Consider the following 24946-nt stretch of genomic DNA (forward strand, 5'->3'; position numbering starts at 1 on the left):
TTTTTACTTAAATTTTGATTCAACCGTCAATATAAATATATATTAATATAATTATATATGTTAAGTATTAAATTTATAGGAAAAATTATTATTTATGTTAAAATATAATTTATAAGTAATGCTGATTTAATTTTTTTACAATTATAATTATTATTAATTTTTATAAAGATATTTAAAAATCATTTATTATGATAAGTTTATCATTATTATTGTTATTTGTTTAGGAAATGTTTAAAATTTAATCTAATGAGATGTGTGGATTTGCTTAATATTTTTTTAAAGCAAGTCACGCCAATTAATTTTTTTTTAAAGCAAGTCACGTCAATTAATTGGGTGTAACTTACTTAAATTTTTTTAAAAAAATTAAATTTTTTAAAGCAAGTCACACAACTTTCACGTCAATGAAAATGGCGTGATACAGTATATTACTAATATTCTCTAACATACATTATTTATTCAATTTTTATTTTTTTTCACGATAAACATTGAAAAAACCATAATTTTTTTACAATCTATAAATTTAATCGTTCACCTATTTTATATGTCAAAATTTATTTATTTTTTACATAGCCGCCGATTCAATCTCTAAAATAATAATAATATAATAATAGTAATAATTTATATAGAGCGGAGCTAGGCTGACAGTAGGTGACGTCAGCTATAATCTGAAATCAGCTGAACGAGAACGGACACCAATGTCTTCCGCAGCCGTGCTCCTCAGCTCTCCGGCTTGCACTCTCCGCCTATCGTTTCCGACGACGACACCGTTTCCGAAGCTCCGAAACGATGCGTTTCGCTGCTGCAAATGCAACAACAAGAAGAAGCTGTATATATACTGTGCGTTGCCTTTCGACCTCTCTCCTCCGCCCATAGACCTCGACACTTCCGTACGCGTCCCTTCACGATCATTTTATCTGTTGATTAAGAAATCTGAATCCGCATGGTGATGATATCGAGTTAAACTGATGGTTTTCTGTTCAATTGGAATTCAAAATCTTTTTTTTTTGTTTACCTGTGAATTCTGTTACGATTGAAGTCCAACTAGGGACATGAATCCGAAATCATTCGCACTAATTTTGCAGTTAACGTATGAAATGTAAAATTGCTCAATCTCTGAAGCTGATAAGCATTGAGGTGTTATGGAATCGCCTACGATATTTGGTGTACTCCATGGACACTAACTCGATGCTAGTCTTAAGCTTCTGCTCATTTCAACTGTATGAGCTCTTTAAGAGAACATATGTTATGTATAGAGCTTATCTGAAAAGGAGATGGAGAAAGTTTCAAGTTACTTATCATCCATCAATATTATCATGTGAAGTGAATGGAGAACATGTTACTGCATTTGAGTTAGTGGTGGGGACTATGGAAATGGGACAGATTTTATGTTTTTATAGATATGTGAACTGTATGTCTATGAAATCATTGGTTGGAATAATTTAAAATTGATCTGTCTAATGTACTTGTCAAATTGAGCATAACTTGTTCTTTATTTTTTACTGCAAATTTGGGCTGAAATCGGCTGATGAATAATATTCGTGATTATGTCGATGTTACGAACCATTCATCATCAAACTAATATGGTTGCAAGTTCTCCAATTACATGGGATGGTCCAAAAGTTATGCTGTTGTGTGACTTTGCGAGAAAGACTGGCAACTAGTGGCTAATCTTTGTTGTCAAAAAATACCCTGCCAATCATCAAGCTATTGAGTTCACTGTTACTAAAGATAAGAAAAGGCATGACTTGTACTATCACTGAATTACTGATGAACCTCGCTGTGTTGCCCGAATTGAGCAAAATGCTTTGTGTTGCCTGCTTTGCATTGTTTCTCTGGTATTTCATGGGATATTTAAAATTTACATGCTCTTTTGCTTATGAATGAAAAGGAAAGTATGCTCTATTTGTTCTCACTTGGTAAATTTTTGTGGGATCTTGTTTCAGGAGACAACTACAGAAGCCGAACCAAAATTCTTGGAAGATTGGATAACAAATAAATTTGATAATGATGATGAGGCATTAGATGCAGTGAACAATGATGTTGCGGTATGTAGATGGTAAAATTGAAATTATACCTTCCTTGCTCTTGTTAGTGAATGAAGTAGAAACCATTTGTAATTCCTCAGCAAATGAAGCATTTTTTTTTCTTTTATTAGTTTATGTCAACACCTTTTTGTCCTTGCTTTTCCTCAGGTAGTAAAATAGCTAAATATAAATTTTTAATACCAGCATGGTGTGGGTCACAAAAGTTTCAGTAAGTTGAACACAGGCGTAGTCAAATTAATTTGTTTGTTGTTTGATGTTTTGGGTTGGGCATCCTTGTTTTCAAGGAAGTGAAAAAGTTTTCTTCAATGTTCAACTTATTTTATTAATCCAGCAGTCTGCCTTATAAAATTTAGACCTCATTTGGGCGTATGTAGTAATTGAAATTGATATCTGCAACAATTCTTGTCTGCATAATATAAGGGCTTAACATAATTTCTACATTCTTTTTTATTATGTGCAGCTACTATTGCATTTGTTAATTTATGGCTTAGAAATTAAAACATCATTTATTGTTAATGATTGACTTTATTCCAGAAATTTGATATGGCTTTCTTTCGTTTAGGTTGTGGATCTTTCAAATTATGGCAGAATTAGAGGTAAATCTTTCCAAAGTATATTCTGCAGAATTAAAAATCGTTTCAATTAGTTGGTTGTCATTTTATTTGTGGAATTTTTGACAAATCATTACATAATCGGTTTTTCAAAAGAACAAATTTATTATGCGGACAGATATTATATATCTCTTCGCTCTCTAACAACTCAATCCTTCAATGACATCATCACCTAACATGGTATGAAATCCATGTAAAAGACCTAAGAATGTTTCACGTAAATGGCCCTAGAATTGGAACTAATCTCGTCACTATGAGGTGTCATATTGAAGAGATTGATTATTAAATGCCTTTTTTCTCCACCATGTCAAACTTTTAGATGGGATGGCCACATAGCATAAATATTCTTCTTATGTGGTCAGAATTACTAATTTATCTATCTGTTTTGATAGGTTTCATTGATGGTTTCCATGTGTATACACATACCTAAAATATAACATATTCTTGGCGTATATTGTAAATTATCCAATTGAATACACTGACATTCTCTTTTAAATTTATCTTGGGTATAGTGATTGTTTTTCACTTTTATCTTGATTTCTGATGAAGTCAGTGGGCAAGATCGAATACAGTTTCTGCACAATCAATCTACAGCAAACTTTGAATGTCTTAGTGAAGGCCAGGTAGTCTTGGGCATTTTTCACATTTTTCCTTTCATGTAAGCTCCAAGAGAGGCTAGTCTGTTTCGGCTCGAATGTTGATTCCTCTGTTATACTTTTAGGGTTGTGATACTGTTTTCGTGACGTCAACTGCTCGAACAATTGACCTTTCTCATGCATGGGTCATGGTAATCTCTATTTTGAAATTGTAACCGATAGTTGATTTCCAATACTTGCAAACTTTATACTCATTCTTCCCTTATTGTTACATCAACAGAAAAATGCAGTAGTGTTGGTGGTCTCACCAACAACTTGTGGAAGCATTGTTGAAATGCTGAAGAAGTATGTTATAGATATTCCCTTTCAGTCTTCATTTACCATACTTTCCTTTAGCCTCTAAGTGATTGTCTCATGCATGCATTTATACCTTTTATATTCCCGAGTTTACATAACATAGATTCCCCCTTCCCCTCTTTCACCAAAAGAAATGACTTGCTTGTTATGTGACATAATAATCTGGAACTGAATTTGTCTGGACTTTGTATCCTTTATAGGAATGCGAGGCTATGATTAAAAAATCTTTTAACTGCCTCTGTTTGTGCATTGACCACATCCCAACTCGGCATCTTTCAGTTAATCAAATCTTTGATTTATGTACCTCTTTGGACTTCTATACCTTTCCAAACTGTATGCATTTTTTCTAAAGCCTATATTCCTAAAATTGATGCTAAATTTTATTTTGTTAGGATGTAATTCTTTGTAAATAGATATAGATTGATCCTAATGCCCATAGGATCTTGGTTTGTATTTCCTGTTAAATATGAGGTAGATTGATAAGTGGAACGAATAAAGCTCGTTCAGTGGCCAAAGGTTTTATGTGAACTTTTGGAATTGACTATAACAAATTGTTTGCCCTGGTTGTTAAACTTAATACGGTTCTGATCCTTCTCTCTTTTGCATTTAATCTTGAATCTTGACTGGCCTCTACATCAGTTTGATATTTAAAATGCCTTTTTAAATGGTGAGTTGGAAGAAGTTATATGTGCCAACCCCTTGGATTTGAAGATGGAAATGAAACTGTTTGTAAAATCTACAAATACTTGATGGCTTGAAACAATCTCCTCGAGCATTCTTTGATAGGTTCTCGAAGGCCATCAAGAATTTTGGCTACAATCAGGGATAGGGTGGCCACACCATGCTTGTGGGACACTTTTAAAGAGGAAAGGTCGTCATCTTCATAGTCTATGTTAATCATACTCACGTCCCTTCGAGTGAGAATGAAGATATGAAAAAACTCAAACCAATGATGGCCAGTGAATTTGAAGTCAAAAACCTTGAAGCTTTAAAATACTTATCAGAAATGTAGATTGCAAGAAGTACGAAAAGGATTTCAGCCTCCTAAAGGAAATACGCTTTAGACCTCTTGGAGGAAACATATATTCTAGGGTGTCAACCAAGTGAAACTCTGATTGAACTTGGTAATCTATATCTATATACCTATAAAAGTGTGGATAAAGGGCATTGTTTTCCAATTGTGCAATGACAAAATTAACCTTCTATATACATTTCAAGAATAGAATGTAACTCCTATATTAATTTTATCAAATAACTCATCTTTATACTACATTTAAATGTTTTATCCTTTTAATTTTCTCTTTACGTTTTTTTCCCAATGATTTTATTGTACTTTTGTAATTATATTTTTAGTTCAATTTCTAATTAAGTAATAAATTATAGTATCACAAAAAGATATATGAAAAATTTATAACTATATATGCAATAGTAGAATAACTAACATATTTTTATGGGTTTTTTAACAAAAAATTGAAAGTAAAGAGTTTAATTTTGATTTTAAAAGATAGTACAATTTCAAAAAAATATGGAAAAAAACATGTATAACGAATATGTATGTTATGGGCATAATTATTTTATTAAATTGTAAAATTACATGTATTGCTTGTAAAATCAATCAACAATCAAGACTTTGAATATGTAATTCATGAAAAGAGATTTAATGAACAATAAAAAGACTCTAAGTTATTTTTCTACTGTAAAAACAATATATGATATAATCCTTATAATAAATAAATTATAATGATCGTTGATTAGTATTTGTCAAAGTATCAGAATTTTTACATATGATATTTAATATCTTTATTTAATTATTTTGAAATCAAACTAATTAATTCAATAGATACAAAAATAACATTTTTTTATGAAAGTTTATTTCTTTTTTTATATTTCAAAATTTAATGGTGAAAATCATACCAAAAGTGTAAAATCTATATTTAATAATTATTATATGAGTTTATTTGATATTTATGATATAATCTTATTTGCGCATTTCTTTACGTATGTTGATTTATTTATTATTTTAAAACTTATTTAACAAGAAATTAATAGTAATCAATGTTAGTCTACGAAAGATCGATATATAGAATTTATTGTCCATGATATAGATTTGTAAAAATAAAAAGTAAAAACATTCTTAGGAGGTTAAATAAAAATTATGAGTTATATTTTACTATCAATATTACTATTTCATTTGTTTTAATATTGTTTTGATGAGTTAGTCACTGTGATTTTAAATTGATAATTATTTGCCTTTAGTATGCTTCGATTTGGTAGATTATGATTTATACATTGATAAAATCCATAATTTGGTTGATTTTTAGGTTATTATACTTTATATATAGTGTTTGAATATATAATTTTTTAAAAAAAATTGTTTCAGTTTATTTTGTTCTATATATTATGTTTATTACAATTTATTATATAACATAAAATGAACTATTTGAATTTTAATTTGAGAAACAATTTTGAAAGTACGTCTAATATGATAAGAAATTAAGCCCAGATAAATAACGAAATGATTCAAATTGTTTTTTAGAAAATCATTTTTTTTTTAATTTTTATAATATAATTGATATTACGTGCAACGCACGTGCATCATGCTACTGAAGGAAAATGTTGGAAGGATGACTCGGCGACAAAGAAAATTACCAACGCCTCCTTGGAAGACTTATTTATCTCTCACGAAAAGGGCAAATATTGCATTCGCGATCAGTTTGGTCAGCCGGTACATGAATTCTCCATGTCAGGTTCTCAATATTATGTATCAAGATGCCTGATGCAAACAACAGGATAAGTCTTATTCTTTGCTAAAACTAGTGTAAAAGTGTAAGGATTTACTAATACTGCTCGGGCATGTTCAATTGATGGTCGAAAATCAAAATCAGGATGTTGCACTTTATTGTGGGGAAATCTAGTAACATGTCATAGCGAGAAACAGTCTGTTATGGCTAAAAGCAGTGTAGAAGTAGAATATATGGTCATGGCTCTTGGAACATGTCAGGTTGTTTGGATTAAGAGAGTGGCGGAAAAATTAAAAAGCAGGATTTGAAAATCCTATGAAACTCTATTGTGATAACAAGTCGACCGTCGGTATATCTCGTAATCTAGTTCATCATGATAGAACAAAGCATGTTGAAGTAGACTTAATTAAAGAAAAGCTGAAGGAAGGCACGATCAAGATTGAATATGTTCCTACTTCACAACAAATAGTCGAGCTACTTACTAAAGGGCTGAGTGAGAATATTTTTGAATTTCTTGTCCACAAGCCTGGTCTCATCGACATCTAAGCCCAGCTTGAAGAAGGGGAACATAGAAATATTTAGTTAGATTGGATAAAATCAAATCCAATTGATCCTAACGCCTAAAATATTGGGATCTTCATTTGTATTTTGTAATTATTTAAAAGGAGCTGTACTCAAATTGTAAAGTTGCTAAATTAATAAAATATTTGTAAGCCGGAATAGTTTTATTTTGTTGTTCGTTGAATGTTATTGAACCTTTTATCGACCACTCCTGAGTAAATACTGAATTAAGTTATTGGCTATAAGATGCCACCAACACAAATCATGGGCTATAACCCCTACGATTGAAAAGTTAGTACTAAGTGATTCAAAAACTCATACGTATGGATGCACACACCATTGGCTGTTCAATCACAGTTTTACATCTCTTTGTATGCTAACATCTTTGTTTTGAAGGTACATATTTTTTGCTGACAAAGTGGAAATTCAAGATATTACGAACCAGACTAGGATGTTTTCATTATTGGGACCTAAAAGCATTGAAGTATGTGTTTTCATTAAAATAGAATATTTTCCTTTTTGTGTTTACATTTATGTCCTTAGATATCTTCTGTTTTTGCTGATCTGTGATGCGGAAACAGATGATGAAGAATTTGAATGTGGGTAATCTTGTTGGTCAACCATATGGTTCTCACAAACATTACAATGTAAGTGTTGGTTCCAAGATGCCGAAGCCTTATCAAATTTTATTTGGGTTTCTTTATTCAAAACTTGAAATTTCAAGTCAAGAATGAATTAGTAAGTAGTAACAATGAAGTTTTTGCTACCATCATCTGTGAATTCATCGTGAGCTCTTTGGGTTGCCTTTTATATTATGTCGAATGGCGGACTCATTTACAGTAATGAAAAGAATGTGGTTAAGATGAGATTTGTTTTTAGTTTAATTAGTAAGAAGCCCGCATCTAGATGATGAATCTGAGTAGTTACAGTTATTTGAGTAGTTACAGTTATTTAATTTGCTCTTCTTTTTGTAGAATATTATATATAATGGGAAATCAATAGAACTCCTTGTGCTATGCAGATCGGTGGGATGCCTTTGACTGTGGCGGTTGGAAGTACAATTTCAGAAGAAGGATTTACCTTAATGATGTCTCCATCTGCTGCTGGATCTGTCTGGAAGACTCTTGTAGGTCAAGGCGCAGTTCCTATGGGTGCTAATGCTTGGGAAACATTGAGGATTTTAAGAGGTAAAAAAATTGGCTCTTTTTTGTTATTCTTTTGTTCTTCATGGGCATTTTGGCATGTGTGCGTTTTTTCTGTAATTCGTTGAGGTTGAACGACTTTTCCAACAGTATTTCTTTGACATGTTCTGGGATCTTAGATTTTCTGAAATGTTGTGGCAACTTGGGATTCTCTTTTACATATCAAGAAGTCATGTTATATTATTGTGCAAATTTGCCGCCTATTTCTTGCAGACATTGTTAGGGACTTGAGTTATTTTGTATCGGGCTTTAATAAAATGGTCCAAAGTCATTCTCTAGTTAGTAAAAGAATTCTAGAAGCCATAACTTGGGAAAGGAAAAGAGAATGTAAGAGGAGAGAGTGTTTTGGATTAGGCATTGAGTATTTTTTTTTTGTTGAGTGGTTTACTAGCTTAGGCTAGGGAAGAGGAGAGTTCCTCTTGTACAGAGTTTATCTCTGGGTTCATCTCATTATAATTACAATTTGCAACAGACGTTTACATGTTAAATTTTGCAGGACGACCTGCTCCTGGAAAAGAACTCACGGACGAATATAATGTTTTGGAGGCAGGTCTCTGGAGGGGAGTTTCTTTGAATAAAGGTGGCACTTTTTACTACATTTCTTCTCAAGTGAAATCTTACATGGTTGGTTTTTTGAAGCCATGGGTTTCTTTGGCAGGGTGTTACAAAGGACAGGAGACCATATCCAGACTTGTAACTTATGATGGAGTCAAGCAGAGATTATGGGGTTTACGGTTATCATCCCCAGTGGAACCAGGCAATATCATTACCTTTGATGGAAATAAGGTAGTCCCCATGTTCTTCTCTACGCTATGAAAAAATAATTTTTTGAGTCAAAATACCTAAGGAGCTTCTTATTAAAATTATTTTTCTGGGAGCTTTAACTCATCTATGTATCAAATAGACAGGACAACCATTCACGGAGCCAATTTCCGTTTTCAGTGTCACTGTCATTTGTATTTTTTCAACATATAAAGATGCGAACAATGCCTGTAAACTGCAGGTTGGCAAACTGACAAGCTTCACAGCTGGTAGGAAAGGATCTGAGCTATTTGGACTGGGATATATCAAGAGGAGAGTGACTTCAGAGGGAGACTCCGTAACTGTTGGTGAGGGTGTCATTGGTAAACTGGTGGAACTTCCCTTTCTCAGGGAGCAACTTCCACCACCAAAGACTTAGCCTTGTGACTATCGTCCTCCAAACATTGGTATGCCTTTTGAGATAATGTATTCCTGTTTCGTCGTTGTATTATGGAGCACTACATAGCTAGTTTATGTGTAGAAAATATTAGAACAATGTTTTTCCAATTAATATGGTGTGTGAAGTGCATGTGGGCATAAACCATATAGGATTGAATCGCAAATTTTAGCTGGTCAAGAACAAGTTGGGACTTGGAAATTGGTGTAGTAATCACATGTTTCATGTATGGAGATGTAATTTGAACTTTTCTCTAAAATGTATAGATATATGTCCGAAGTGTATTGAAGTATTCCATCATGAAAGCTGTTTCCAATCCCTTAATCTGCACTTCATTATATGTTTTATATGGATGATTGGATTCACAAAGACTCCAACTTGTGTATTTTGTTTGGTTTAAGTGATAAGATTGTTTACAGATAAATTAATCTGTGATCACTGAAATTAATGGATTCGATTGGATATTAAATACTTGTATATAAATAAATGATGAGGGAGTCTCATGTGAGACCGTCTCACGGGTCATAATCGTGAGACGGGTCAACCCTACCCATATTCACAACAAAAAGTAATACTCTTAGCATAAAAAGTAATACTTTTTCATGGGTGACCCAAATAAGAGATCCGTCTCACAAATATGACCCGTGAGACCGTCTCACACAAGTTTTTGCCATAAATGATATGCTATTATTTGGTTTGTTAGATTGAGATATTATTATGTAATGAATGATAAATTATCGGTTTACTCTTAACAATTATAAATAGCATTATATTTGATTTTTCCGACTAAGATTGTGACCGGAAATTGAATTGTTTTTTCACAGCGATCGTTGTAAATTTAACAATATTCGATTTACTTAATTAATAATGCAATTAAAATTATTGCTAAAAGATGAATGAATATTAGAAGGCATTTCCCATCAATGGCACAGATTATGTCAATTTGAGGACGTTTTAATTCTACATATTTGAAGGAAATCAAATAGCCAATACTCAATATTTTCCACCTTTTTTTCCCTTGATTTGGGGAGGCATACATTTTCGTGGGATATTTAGGAAAATAGACTTGGTCAAACTTTTTTTAAAAAAAATAACCCTCTCATGTAGTGAACAAATACATTACTGGAGGCTTTTTTTAAAAAAAAAAAAGTTTGACCACAGTTATAAAACAAAGGGCAACTTGTCAAAAAATCCCTATACCCATTCTCAACTTCTCTTTTACTCCCTACCCCACTAAAACTTTGTTTCAACTCCCCATTTCTTTAAAATTTCCCATCCTACCCTTCAACCTTATTTTTCAAATAATTGATTTTCTTTTGTATTAAAAGGCCCATCATGCTTCCGTAAAATAAATTAAATCTTTTACCTCTTTGACTAGAGTACCACCGGGTTATATCCACCGTATTTTACGAACTGCTCCTCACAGTCCAACCACACAATCGCAACCGATGGTTACTAAGCAGATTCCTTCAGCAATACTTAGCACAGCTCTAATTCGTTTCCTACCTTAGAGCGTACAGCAAAAGATCAAATTTTGAAAATAATACATGAGAGGGGCTAGAGCAAAGATCTCTTTTATTCAAACACAAATATTTATATATTACATAGTAACCTCCTGTAGAGGAGGAGAAACTTGTTTAGCTACTTATCGTAGCTGAACTCTTAACACTCATAAAACTTGAAAAGAAAATATTACAACCTTGTATGAAAGAAATGAGGAAAAATTGGGGACCATTTGGTGGTTGAGGGGTCCCTGTCTAGATTATTAATCTTGACATCAGCTTCTCATCCTCTTTTATTTCTTTCAGATACCATTGACGATGAGTTTCCAAAATATCGGCAGTAATTTCATCTCCTTTATATTCTCGGAAATGATTTACTAACCATTTAAGAGCTTCTGCCTCTTTTCTCTTGTATGTTAATTTTCTTTTCAAAACTTTCAAATATATCCTATACATTTTTAAGTTTTGATTCTGGTGTGTTTTAACTGGTTTCCGATCTGTCCTTATTTATAGGTGATTTTTCGGGACCAGTTAATTTACTTTTTATTCATTGGATTCCCTTTAGATTGGTATCCAATGTTTGCTGAGTCATCCACCATTTGTTATTGGTGGTCCATTTGTCCTTTACCACTAATTAGTGGTTGTCTTGTTTCTACCACTCACATGGTAGTGGTCCTGCTTTTTGTAATGGAGGGTCACATGTCCCTTTTAATTTTGTCGAGGAATCTTTGGTTTTTTGTATCCTCGAGGAAAATGTGTATGTGGTCCTTCCCTACTTGTGCTTGTGTCGGTAAAGTTTTTCCGATCTGATCTCGGTTTTAAACCTTTACCAAACTCTGGTTTCTTCTGGTCTTGGCATTCAAGGCAGATGTTTTCTGACCATCTTCCTATGTGTGTCATGTTACAGAATTTTCGGCGAGTCTCTTTGCTTGCCGGCAGCTTGCTATTCCACAAAAGATTTCTTTTCTTTTCAAATAGATCTTCTGCAAAACTTGTTGTTTTTCCTGTCATGGTATTTAACAGGAATGATCCGTTCACTGAATGATTGTAGAATTTGAACGGAAACTTGACTTTGTCCATCTCAGTGAGACAGACCCAAATACCCCAAGCTCTTCTGGTAGAAATGTCATCTTCAGTTATTGAAGACACCAGGGGTGTTTCTTCTGTCGGAGGGTCCTTGATAAATTTCTGGACATTTGAATCTGGCCTCCTTAGCTTGATGAAATGAAAGGCTTCATGTGTGCCTTTCCCTGCTGGTTCTGGTGCTGCACTGAAAAAATACAATTCCAGAATATCTCCTCTGGACAAATAATCATTATTTGCCCAAGTTTCATGAACAGCTTCCTGGATCCATTTTGGTAGACATGAAATTTCCGGAAAGCTGGGTGATGTAGTATAAACTGAGGCGAGAGCCCCAAATTCATACCAAGCTTTAACCTCCTTGGGATATGAATTAGGTTTCATCCATACCCTTGGATATTTTCCTGAAACATCAACCCTGTTTGTAGCTGGGTTAATGCCTATTCTTGTTTTCAACTTCTCCCAATTCTGCTGATAAACCTGGAATGGAGAAATTGTTGTTTCGTTAGTACCAACCTTAGATTTGCCTTTATCAATTCGAGGCCTAAGGTTGATCTCTCCCTCTTCGATCCCCAAGGTGAAGGGTTGACTTGAGGACTCAAGATAAGGATCAGGAGTCTCAATTTTTGTTTCAGTCGACTCATCTGGTGATGATCCCGACTTAACACTTGTGCAAGGGGTATTTGAATCCCCCGCTACAGGTATAGAGTCCTGTACTCGAAAACTCTCCATTTGAGAAACCAGTGGTCTCTCAATGCCCTGGAGGATAGGCCTTTGTGTTACAGACCATAACTGAGTATATGCCTGTAAACATCCTGTAATTCGATCAGAGACAATTCTTTTATCAGCTTGTTGTAGCCTTCCCGCAACTTCTGTGTTAACAGCTAACTTGTTGAACTCGGTTTGAAGCATTTCAAGGTGTTCCCTTAAATGCCTCTGCATCTTGATAATAGCATCAATGTCAATGCTGTCCATCTCTTGTTAAAAAATCTGCAAGAATATTTTCATGAGATTTTATTATTATAATATCAAAAATATAATTTTGACATAAAGCTTGCCATCGTAATAATCTAGCCTTCTCAGGTTTAGACTCAATTCTATTCCTCAAAAAGGCTTTAACTTGAGTGTTATCAACTTTCAAAGTGAATTTCTTTGCAAGTAAAAATAACGGCCATTTTTCAAAAGCCCTCTTTACTGCATAAAATTCTTTTTCGTTGATATGTCATCTTATGGCTTCTGCATCTAAGAATAGCCCACTACAATATCTGCATGGTTGTTCTCCCTCTGGTGTGAGCTTTGTTAATACTGCAGCCCACCAATGATCACTGGCATCGGTATACAATACCAGATCATCCTCGTCTTGAGGAATAGCCATCTTTGGAAGATTTTTGCAAACCTTCTTTAAATGGATAAGTCCTTTTGTGTGTTCGTCTGTCCATATAAATCTAGCATCTTTTTTCAACAATGGACTGAACACCTTCCTGTGTTTTGCTAGGTTTTTAATAAACATCCCAGCAAAATTAACAACCCCTAAAAAACTTTGAAGTTGCTTCTTGTCTTTGAGATACTCTGGAAAATTCTGCACTTTTTCCACTATGTGTTCTTGCAGAATTATTCCTGACTCATCGATTTCAATTCCGAGGAATTCAATCTTTCTTGTAGCAATGACTGCTTTCTTTTCAGATAAAACCAGTCCTTCTTTCTTGCAAACATTAGAGAAAATCTCCAAATGTTTAACATGTTCATTCATATCTTTGGATGCTATTAAAACATCGTCGATGTAAACAAACATAAACTTAAAATAATCTTTGAAAAGATTATCCATCTTTCTTTGAAATATCTGTGGTGAATTAGCCAATCCCATTGGTAATACCTCCCAGATATAATGTCCTTGCGGGGTGGAGAAAGCTGTGAATTTCTTGCTTTCTTCCTGCATCCGAATCTGATAGAATCCGGACTTGCAATCAAACTTAGAGAATATCTTGGCGTTGCGTATGCAACTAATCAAGTGTTCTCTACTAGGTATAAAATACCCATCAAACTCCAGAATTTTATTAATTTCTTGATAATTAATAACCAATCTGGGTTTTCCTCGTTTAATCTCACCATGATTTCTTACCAGAAAACCTGGACTGCTGTATGGTGACGTACCTGCCTTGATTAATCCAAGGTCCAAATGTTCCTTGATTATAATCTGCATATCCCTCTGATCGATGATGTTCATGGGGATGGGTTTACAGCGGACAAATTCATACTCTTTGCCTTCCTTGATCTTAAGGCAAGCCCTGAGTTGATTTCTGTCCCACCATGCCAAGGGATCTTCGTTATAATTTTCTTTGATCCTCTTCTTGACATCTTCTAGTGATACCTTAGATTCAAACTCTACCTCATTTGTATGTAGAGTTATCTTAAGGCATTCTATATCTTCTGGTTGGAGTTCCTTATCTGCTCTTAACTGGAGCATTGTTTCTCCAAACCGTCTTGAATCCTTCATTTTTGGGTTCAGAAGTTTTCCTGAATCACCACGCTTGCTGCGAAACTGGATTGACAATTTTCTGTAAAATGCCTCCCTAAGTCTCTGGACTATGATTTTGTGAGCACATGGTGTTGTGAACACTAATCTTCTAGTCTCATTTTCTTGTGTATAGGACTTGAACATTTGTAGGAAATTATTTCCTAACAATATGTCAGCTCCTGTATCATGAAAATAAATTGGTGGTGTCTTTACCTTGTACCAAGGTGTTTGTCCAGCACCGCCAATCATGATTTCAGTCATCTTAATCCCTTTACAAAAGATTAAGATTCTTCTGGAAAAATCTCTTCCAGCAATCTTGGGTAACTCTTCTTCCAACTTATTTGGAAAAACTCCTCGTTTTGCTGTACATATTCCAGCACCTGAATCAATATATGCAGCAAAGTATTCTGCCTTATATTGTTCATACAACATTCCTACTGGAATGTATATGGAGAATGGACTTGTTGTCATTGGATTTTCCACATTTTGTCTTCTGCCATAAACTCCATTCCGTATTCTAGACGTTTCCAAGGCTTGTGTTCCTCGAGAAACTCTAGTCCGAGAATCAGTCGATCTGAATCTTTCCCTGGAATTCCTTGAATATGGACTTCCAATTCTCCGATATTAATCAGTCCTTGGTAAGTTCCTATCGTAGGTTGTTCCAAATAGTATATGGTATTACCAGTGTTATAAAAAGCGGTAGGCGGTAGGCGGGCGGTCACTTACCGCCTAGCGCCTAGGCGTTTAGGCGGGGCCTAGGCGGCCGCCTAGGCGGTTTTTTTTTAAGCCCAAAAATCTTGTGACATATACGAGTTTTACTATAAAATACAACTTTTATGTCTAAAACTATGATTTTCTATGCAATAATAAATTAATAATATTTAGTATATAGATATTAATACGTTTTTATATATTACTAATATTGGTCAATCACTATCATATGTTTGCTACAACCTTCGTATCATCCATGATACTTCAACATTTTTCCGACAAAATATATAGATATTAAGTCTAAACATCTATTTCTTCTTGTTCATCTCCATATTTTTCCAACACTTTTTCTGTATCAGATTCAAACTCAAAATCCATGGCGTCTTCCTCCTCTTCATCCTATACAAATTCTTCTTCATGAAGTTCTCTTACATCTTCGACATTTGTCTCAGCATCTTCATCTCCACCATCAACAATCCATCCTTGTGCCATAGTTGCTTCAGTTGTAAGTAGCACATCTACTCCTTTTTCTTCTTGTCTTCTCCTCTTGTTGATGATCTTGGCATTAAATTTTAAAGGCCCAATTTTTTTTTAAAAAATACAAATCCGCCTAGGCGCTATCCGCCCAGGCGGCGACCATCCCGCCTAGGCGGCGCCCGAGCCGCCTAGGCGGCCGCTTAATGTGGCAGCGCCCAGCCCTGTCGCCCAGCCAAAAATCGAGGCGGTGGGCAACCGCCCACCGCCTAGGCGCCGCCTAGGCGGCGCTAGGCGGCGCCTTTTAGAACACTGGGTATTACAAGGAAATTGATTCCTTTGTTTTGTAATATCAAATAATATTTCTACTTCCATCCACCCTTCTGGGCATCTAAGTTTTCCTATTGTAGAAAAACTTTTCAGCTCCTGTTGGGTTTCTATGACAGGCCTTTTATCCCATCTGTAACTTGTAATTCTATCTCCTTGAAAAGATAGTCTTCTTGATTCCAATTTAAGACTTTGATTCCTCTGTAGAATCGGTTTGTCTTGGATCTGGATATCTGTTTCCTGTATTAAAGGAAACTCAACTCTTTCTGGATAAATTGCCTGAGCAACTTTTCCGAATATCTCAGGGATTTCAATAAACTCGTTTCTAATAAACAATTCAGAATGATGTGTATTAGATAGAGCATATGAAATTTGATAGGTAATAGAATATGGCCTATTACCTTCTTTCATCAGCCTTTTTTCCTTGAAGTTCTGATGCAATGTCAAGGCTCGGCTGAAATCTCGATCTGCCAGATTGTAGGCTATCCTTGGATAGATTACCCCTACAATTTTTCCTGCACAGAGGTTTCCTGATATTGTTCCCAGTACTGAATCTTGTAGATTCCCCATTCTTTTGTCGCAAATAGCAATATCGATAGGTGAATCTATCCCTTCTTTGAAAGTAGCCTTTATCATAATTTGGATTGCTCCGATATGAATCCAGGACATAGTCCTTGCTACTTCTATTTTGAGTTTTTGTAATTCCTCCTTGATTTCTTCGGAAGGAATTAACTGCATCTCCATTCTATTTCTTGTAAGTTCCATCGGGATTGCCATTTCCCTTCTAGAAACTTTATAGATTAGATGATGCTTTCTGTTTCTTAGGCCAAGACTTCCTAAGAACTTTTCTACCTGTCCTGCAGAGAAACCTTGATATCTCTGTAGACTCGGATTTTCTCTCATGATTCTTTGAACCATGTTATGAGATATTGTTGTCTGGCTGAAAAATCCAGACAGATCTTCATGTGTTTCGTGTCGAAACACCTCGTCTTCAGTCAGATTCCGATTCTGTTCCATCAGATTCTTCCTGACTTAAGACTTCTTCTTCTTCATATATACTCTCATCTGAGGCAATGTCCTCAAACCGGTATACTTGAATAAGATCTTGGTAGTAAACTGCTTCTTCAATATCCGGGGTAGGATCAAAGCGTTTAATACCTCTTTTTTCATTTTCTGGACAGTTGGTCGAGATATGACCTCTTGCTCCACATGTCCAGCAATTACAGTCTTTGAAACTTTCATTAGCCCGAGTATGAGCTCTTCTGAAAGTTTTCTTCGTAGGCGTTCTTCCTGTGCTTCGAGATGTACTTGATGCTTGGGATGATATCCTACTCCTTGATGGTCCGCTTCTTTGTCCAGATTTATAAGATCTGGCTTTCTGTCTAGACCATACGGTTCTTGGTTTCCAAGAACTTCTTCCACTTCGTGCATAAGGATGAGTCCTAAAACTTTTCCTTTTATGCTTCTGTGGCTTACTTCCAATAATTGTTGGAAGATCAATTATCTTACAACACAAAGGAGTTCTTTTGTTGATACCCCTTAGGCGTTTGTAATTTTTTGTAACGCTGCCATATGACACCATTCTGCCAACTTTCATTTGAGGAAAGAGGCTCTTCTTGCCAGCGTATCTGGATTACCAGGTACATATTCCCTTATGAGCATTTCTCTCCAAGGGCTTGGCATTTTTGCGAAGAAAAGCTGCATAGCTATATCTTCTTCGACTCCTGAATTACATCTATATTTGGTGAATAACATAATGTATTCATCTACCAAACATATATCATGTAATTCAAGACTATACAGAGCTTGAGTATATTTTTTCCTTTTCTCTGTATCTTGACTATTGAAATAGTCTACCCCTATAAAGTGTGCTTTGAATAGGGTAGCCATCTTTCCAGCGATCTCACTAAGAGATTCCCCAACTAGGACTGACTCTTTCATGTCTGATGAAGTCATGTCCCAAGCAATTTTCACTGATCCCATAAGACTCATTTCCAAAAGTTTAATGAATCCTTCTTTGTTGAGATCAAGTGTTCCTGCTGCAATCCTCATAGCAGATGTCCAATCGTCTATGAGATCTTCTCTGTTTTTGAAGTCCAATACATCAAGGTTAAGCATAACCCCGTAAGGATGTATAGGATCTAAAACAGTTTTCCCATAGGGTGTTTGGTGCAAAGGAATTTGAGTTCTCCTTACCCTTGTTCTCGCTGGGTGTGATCCTCCACCAGTATGGAAATCAGTCTGAGATTCTCTCATATTTACATTATGAGATCCCATACTTTCCCTTGGTGGTTCCTGAGAAGATGACCAGGTTATTGCAGGTGGTGTTTCACCTACTGCTGTATTCATCTTTAGATCTACTACTTTGAGATTTGCGAAAGATTCCGCAAGCTCTTGTAGATCCTCCAAACCAATCCTTTCTAAAGTTGTCATCAGATCAATTTCTTTTCTGAGACAGACTTGATTAGATTGATCATCTTTTCTTCTTCAGTTAAAGGTTTTGACACCACTCTGGCCTTCCCTTGTTGATGTAACAAAGGTTCGGTACCAAAGGATGGTGGTAACCAACCTCCTGAAGTTCTTCTACTAGAACTTGGTTGTTGTTCTAGTTTCTGAATTCTTGTTTGAATATCCTTTATTAATCCCAGAATTTCTTCTTGGGTTTCAAGGATTTTCTCAACTCGTTGTGGTACAAAATATAGCATATTGCCATAATTTTGGACTGTCTTTTGAATTTCTCTAAGATCTAGAGAGAGCTTAGAGGAGTCTGGAACTATCTCCAGAAACTTATTATTTTGAATCATAAGTTTACCTGAGATTTTACCTGAGGGTGCAGTAGCTTCCCTTCGTAAATCTTCTGTCTATACAGATCCATTGTTCTCTGAAGAATTTCTTCTGAGTAGATTTTGAAGTATGGTTTTTCGGTTTTTTAAACCTTGTAAACGCATACCCTTTGTGCTGAGTTCAGTGAAGCATGTACTTCGCTGTAACTCTTGCTCTAATTGAATTATTTTTAGTGAAATAAGTTCAATTTCGAACTCGATGGTAGTTCCTGGCATTTTTAACAGATCGATGAAGATCTGGTTTTTTCGGCCTGTAAGAGTCTACCTTTTGTGTATGCAGGGTTTTGCAAACACTGCTGTCTTTCATCAGGAGATGAGATTTCTCTGTTCTCCCGTTTCTGATATCTAACAGTAGTTAGATAAACTTGTATATATTCCAAAATATTGGAATAGTTCTTGTAAATTATCTTTCTCGAACTAAAGTTCGGATTCATAATTTTTTCGAAATTCTCCTTCTCATACATTTAGTTACTAGTAATAATAAAATTTTCGTGTTTGAAATAAATTAACCATGCTCTGATACCATTTTCGGAGACGTGGGGATCAATTAAAAGCAAATAGGGTATAAGGGTATTTTAGTCCATTTTATAGTTTTAGGGAGTTTAAAGAAAGATTTTGATGTGTAGGGAATTAGGGGAAAGTTGAGTTTGGGTTTGGGGAGTTATTGTCAATTTACCCTAAAACAAAACAGCCCCATTTTCGTAACAAAATTCTTAGTTTTTAACGATTAAAAACTAATTAATATTAAAAAAATACAGGGAAAAAATTGCCCCTTCGTCCATTAGGTTACACCCTTGATTACACAAACACCATTGAAAGGACAAAAAAACTGATTTAAAATGTAGTATGTGAGTAAGGTAACACAACAATGCAACTTAGACCTCATCTGCCCAAAAAAACCTGCCAAAAACTATTGTACAGCAAGTCCATCCCCCACACATGAAATCTTGTGTATTATTCTATGTAACATCTTTTACTACATTGAATCTGATTGGTATAACAACTAATCTAGTAGCATAGAAGATTCAAAACTTTGACGCAATTTACTCTAAATCCCTTCTCTTCTGTAAGTAGAATTGAACATGTTGTTATTAGCATACAAGGGCCTGTCAGGAATCACTGGAACCTCAATATCTCCTTCCAACATTTTCAAAGCATCCGATATTGTAGGCCTCAAAGCCACCATCAAATGAGAACACAATATCCCAATCTTTACAAATCTTTCCATTATCACCTTAGGATATCTCTTTCCTCCACATCCCTCATCTTCCAACAATGAAGCATCCAAAACATGCTCTATCTTTCCATCTTTCACAGATGGCCACGCCCAGTCGGTTATCAAAAACGTCGATTCCGACAAATCAAGAGCCTTTCTGCCACACATTATTTCAAGAATCACCATTCCGAAGCTATAAACATCACTCTTTTCTGTCAGCTGACCGTACATAGCGTATTCAGGTGCTAAGTAACCGTGAGTACCTGCTATTCTAGTGGTGAAATTGGATATGGATTCTTGTCCTTGTTTTGCGAGCCCGAAATCTGCGACTCTGGCTCTCATACGTGAATCTAACAGTATGTTTGTAGGCTTAATATCTCTGTGATATATAGGAGGCTTCACTCCATAGTGAAGATAAGCTAATGCATTTGCCACATCCAAGATTATGCTCTTTCTCTGAGGCCACGTCATTGGCTTCTTACCATATCTGAATTTACCATTTCGCAATGGAAATAAATGATCATGTAAATTCCCATTTGGCATGTAATCATATACCAAGTATTTCTGGCTCTCTCTTTGACTATATGCATCTCCGCTCGACACAGAGCAGCCTCGAAGAGGCACAAGGTTTCTATGCTTTAAAACACTGATGATCTCAACTTCACGATAGAAATCAAATTCCCCCTGAAAATCTGAATCCACGATAGTCTTGACAGCAATCATGGTTCCGTCAGGTAACTTCCCTTTGTAAACGACGCCGGACTGGCCTTGTCCTATGAAATTCTTGGATGAAAAGAAGTTTGTTGCCTTTTCAAGATCTTCACTACTGAACCAGAATGTATCAGTCTTTGGTCTCCAGTTCAGTAGCGCATTTTCTTCTAAATCTTGATCCGATACTGAAAAGATCTCTGAAGCTCTCTCCCTTTTCGGCCAATTGCTTCCACGCAGCATAAAACTGATCAAAAGAATCGTTGCTACAACCGCAAAACCGCCCCCGGTTGAGCCAAAAACAAGAGCCCATTTCTTTGCATCTTTTTTCAAGTTCAAAGGTAGGCCAAAAATGCACGAAAGTGCTCCATTACTCTTAGGGCCGAACTTGTTAACTTTTCCTGCAGCATAAAGAATTGTGTAGTAAAAACAGCCTTTTGAATGAGTATGATTCCCATCTACACTCATCAACCGAGCCTGAACCTTAAAACCAGCAATCACACACGAATCACAGGCAGTGAGGTCTGTTAAATCTTGGCTACATCCCGTTTCTAGGGACGTATCCAACCCCAAAACTGATGACCAGTCGTCTTCGGTTTGAATTCCGGCACACACATCAGTAGTGTTAACGAACTGTGAGGCCTGAAAACACAAAGAAGTGAGATTTTCAGGCAACTTGAGGAAGCCAAGCATTTCTTGAAAATCCAACAAACAAGAAACCGATGTTTGAAGATCCGGTAATCGAAAAAGAGACATTTGTTTGAGGTATTCAGCAAAGGCTACACCATATAGACTTTTAAGAGTCTGGCAACAATTGCTAGATTCACCAAGTTCTTTTGTGTTCCTAATGCTGTCTTCTTGACAAGAAGATGAATCCCATGGAAGTTTCAAAACATATTTGAAGTCGAAAGGACACGATGATTCGAGGATCGGAGAAGATGAAGCACTAATTTGTGGGAGAATACAGAGAGCAACTACAGATAAGATCACAACTAGATGATCAAGAATAATCATATTTTGGAGCTAACTGAGAAATAAAACAACATATCAATGAATCATCTTCATCAATAATAAAATCACTAAAAATTAGATACCTTTCTAAGTCAAGATAGAGAAGATACCACCAAATTTTATTGGGTTTTTTTTTTTCCTTTCTGAATATTTGTACGACTTTTCTCGAGGGGAAAAATGGCTTTATAGTGGTGCAACGTAGTTTTCTTGGAATATGAAATGTACAAGAAGTCTCTCAGGGCTTTCGTGGAAGAGAACCTTAGAAGACTACAAATTAATGAAACTTAGTTTGCTGAAAAAAAAAATGAAACGGATATAAATAAATGAAACTTGTAATTGGTTGTGATGATTGTAGAAAATTATTTCCAAACTTCTAAGAATTTTATATATATTCTATTTTATTAAAACTGAGGACATGATAATAATCATTTGGGAAGAACATCGACTTTTTTTTCCAACTTTACTATCATACTAATATTACACTTTTGTTTTTCGTTTTTTTAAATTTCAGCATGTTTTTAAATTTTTTTTCAAAAATTCAAATATCAATTTAGTCCCTCCATAATTTGTCAAATTTCACTTTAATCCATCGATAATTATAAAAAAAAAAACTATACACACGTGTGTGTGCAGAATAATTAGAATATATTTTGTCTGAAAATTATATTCACTTCCTATATTATATAGATCATCTAAAATTTATGTGAGAAGATCAATGGGCTAAAATATTTTTCCAAAACAGGGTTAAATCTTTTGGCAAAAACTTGTGTGAGACGGTCTCACGGGTCGTATCGGTGAGACGGATCTCTTATTTGGGTCATCCATGAAAAAATATTACTTTTTATGCTAAAAGTATTACTTTTTATTGTGAATATGAGTAGGGTTGACCTATCTCACAGATTAAGATCCGTGAGACGGTCTCACATGAGATCAACTCAAATCTTTTATTGAAAATTTTGAATAATCTAAGGAGATTATATTGTTTTAAATATTAATGAAGAGTGAGTCTCATGTGAAACTGTCTCACGGATTTTAATATGTGAGACGGGTCAACCTTACCCATATTCACAATAAAAAGTAATACTCTTAGCATAAAAAGTAATACTTTTTCATGGATGACCCAAATAAGAGATCCGTCTCACAGATACAACCCGTGAGACCGTCTCACATAAGTTTTTGACATTAATGAAAACATGAATATTATATTTTCTTCCTCGTTTTTTGCCAATCCCTTTTTAAAAAGAACTGTAACTTTGTAGTGCTGTAAAATGGGAAAGAAAATGAAATATTTATTTATGTTTTTACTATATTTATAATCTTGTTTTTTAATTTTAAAGATTTTAATGTTTTGGGATTTTTTTTATTTTTATTTTTTTTGTAGAGACACATAAAAAACACATGTTAAACAAATTATCCATAAGGAAACGATCACTATACAAGACATTGATTATTTTTTCCCGTACTTCATATTCAATTTTTAACAATATAGGGCAGCTTTCAGTTTTATTATTATTTTTAAAAAAATTCAGATTTTTTGTGTTTATATAACACTTACAAAAAACATGTAAGTTTATTGTAATTATGAAATTATTTACTATTTTCGATTGGATGATTTTTAAAATTTTATGTTATTTTTTAAATCTAATTTATTCAATTTAGAGTGTGTACAATTCAGCAATTTAGGTGCTTGAGAAAATAAATTTGAGTATTATTAATTTGTTGTGAATGAATTTGTTTTTCGTTTAATTTTTAATACATTAATTTAATAATATTTTTGTGAAATTATAAAATTTTGATATGAATTATCCATGTCTAATTATATATTTATATTTTGTCATTTTAATATAAATTACAATCTTCTATTACGTTTGTGTTCCTGAAAAATAATTTTATTAATTAACTTATTTGAAATTAAAGATATGCTTGGAATTTAAAATGATCAAAATTTAAAAGGTGACTTTACAAAAATCAATAATGATAATTCAACGGTTTTTTATGTTATTTTTTTAAATTCAAATATTTCAATAAGTCTATTAATATTTTCTTTAGCCGTGAGAAGAGTTTTTGTCACGATTAGATCTCGAATTCAAATACATCATCTTGAACTCGAAATACTGGTATCTAGGTGTAAATTAACCAAATCAAGCTGAATATGACGAAAATTTGAGAGCTGAAAAATTCAGCTCGAATTAGTTCTATTCGAGTTAGAGCTCGATTCAAAATTGAAAATTTTTAATGCTCAAATTCAGTTTGAATTAAAGCTCGAGTGCGATTTAAAAAATTCTAACATGTTCTCGAACGATTTGAATTATCGCTCGAAAATAAGTACTCGAAAGACTATAAATTTATTTGTTTAACATATATAATCATATTATATTAATAAAATATTAAACTCACGAGCAGCTGGCGAACTATCGAACAAATAATTTGGGCTTGAGTCTGGCTCGAAAATTTTGAACATGTTCGAGTTCAGCTCAAATTCGATAAATTCAAAAACAAATCAAATATATTTCGAACCGTCTCGAAAAGCTCGCAAATTAATTCAGTTCATTTACACCACTAATTGGTACCAAATGATTATTAGTCATCAACACCTATTAATATTTTTCAAAATATCATTTTGTTAAAAACTCGTACCCTTTCAATAGTGGAAACAACGCGGCAAAGGACAACGACAAATTTGTAAACATGATACAAAAATTCAAAGAAAAAGCCTTCAACAAGGAAATTATGTTCCTTTCAAAAAGAGAAAAAAACAAAAAAAAAAAATGGAAATTGCTTTCCTTTCAATGATTTCTCTTGTCAAGTTGAAGAAAATGTATGCATTTGCACCTTATTTTTGTCAAACTCAATAAAAGGCACTATATGTTGTGTAGTTTAATTCTTACAAAAAATACAAATTCTATCAAGATTACACGACAATAAAAAAAAAACATGGAAACAATAAGATTTTTTTTTAATTATTAAAGATGATTTTTCAAAACTAAACTTATGGCGTAAATATTTAGAATGAATTTTCATCCAAAACGTATCTTACACAAATATGGCTAAAATTGCTACGAAAAATTTAAAAATGAAATAATATTAATCTCATGAATTATATATAAATTGTTATTGCTATAATCTCATGTATTATGTGAAATGAGATATTATAAAACTCAAATAAATCACTCAAAAAATAGTTTTTATCGTGTTACACAAGATTGCAACGCCACACATGAAAATTCAATGGAAATCAAAACTATATT

General features: G+C 34.2%; 2 protein-coding genes across 5 annotated transcripts; one reads left to right on the top strand and one right to left on the bottom strand.

The window, feature by feature from the left end:
- The first annotated feature begins 608 nt into the window (after nucleotides 1–608).
- Nucleotides 609–9603, top strand: LOC140809245 (putative transferase At1g60990, chloroplastic). Of its 2 annotated transcripts, XM_073166800.1 has the most exons (13): nucleotides 609–887; nucleotides 1944–2045; nucleotides 2608–2641; nucleotides 3206–3279; nucleotides 3378–3443; nucleotides 3533–3597; nucleotides 7308–7395; nucleotides 7493–7558; nucleotides 7933–8098; nucleotides 8610–8693; nucleotides 8772–8899; nucleotides 9117–9321; nucleotides 9381–9603. In XM_073166800.1, the coding sequence occupies exons 1-12, from the start codon at nucleotides 696–698 to the stop codon at nucleotides 9291–9293; spliced, it is 1242 nt and encodes a 413-aa protein (XP_073022901.1). In that variant the 5' UTR covers nucleotides 609–695; the 3' UTR covers nucleotides 9294–9321; nucleotides 9381–9603. The 2 variants fall into 2 exon arrangements, with proteins under 2 accessions (XP_073022901.1, XP_073022900.1); XM_073166799.1 differs by having other exon boundaries at nucleotides 9117–9603.
- Nucleotides 9604–19692: 10089 nt separating this feature from the next.
- Nucleotides 19693–21949, bottom strand: LOC140809454 (probable receptor-like protein kinase At1g11050). Of its 3 annotated transcripts, none has more exons than XM_073167082.1 (2): nucleotides 21782–21945; nucleotides 19693–21661 (listed from the first exon to the last, which is right to left on the bottom strand). In XM_073167082.1, exon 2 carries the CDS (start codon nucleotides 21441–21443, stop codon nucleotides 19812–19814), a length of 1632 nt encoding a protein of 543 aa, XP_073023183.1. In that variant the 5' UTR covers nucleotides 21444–21661; nucleotides 21782–21945; the 3' UTR covers nucleotides 19693–19811. The 3 variants fall into 3 exon arrangements, with proteins under 3 accessions (XP_073023183.1, XP_073023184.1, XP_073023182.1); XM_073167083.1 differs by having other exon boundaries at nucleotides 19693–21329; nucleotides 21782–21940; XM_073167081.1 differs by having other exon boundaries at nucleotides 19693–21949.
- Nucleotides 21950–24946: the final 2997 nt, after the last annotated feature.

The sequence above is a fragment of the Primulina eburnea genome, chromosome 13 (assembly GCF_022965805.1).
Source record: "Primulina eburnea isolate SZY01 chromosome 13, ASM2296580v1, whole genome shotgun sequence".
NCBI lineage: Eukaryota > Viridiplantae > Streptophyta > Magnoliopsida > Lamiales > Gesneriaceae > Primulina > Primulina eburnea.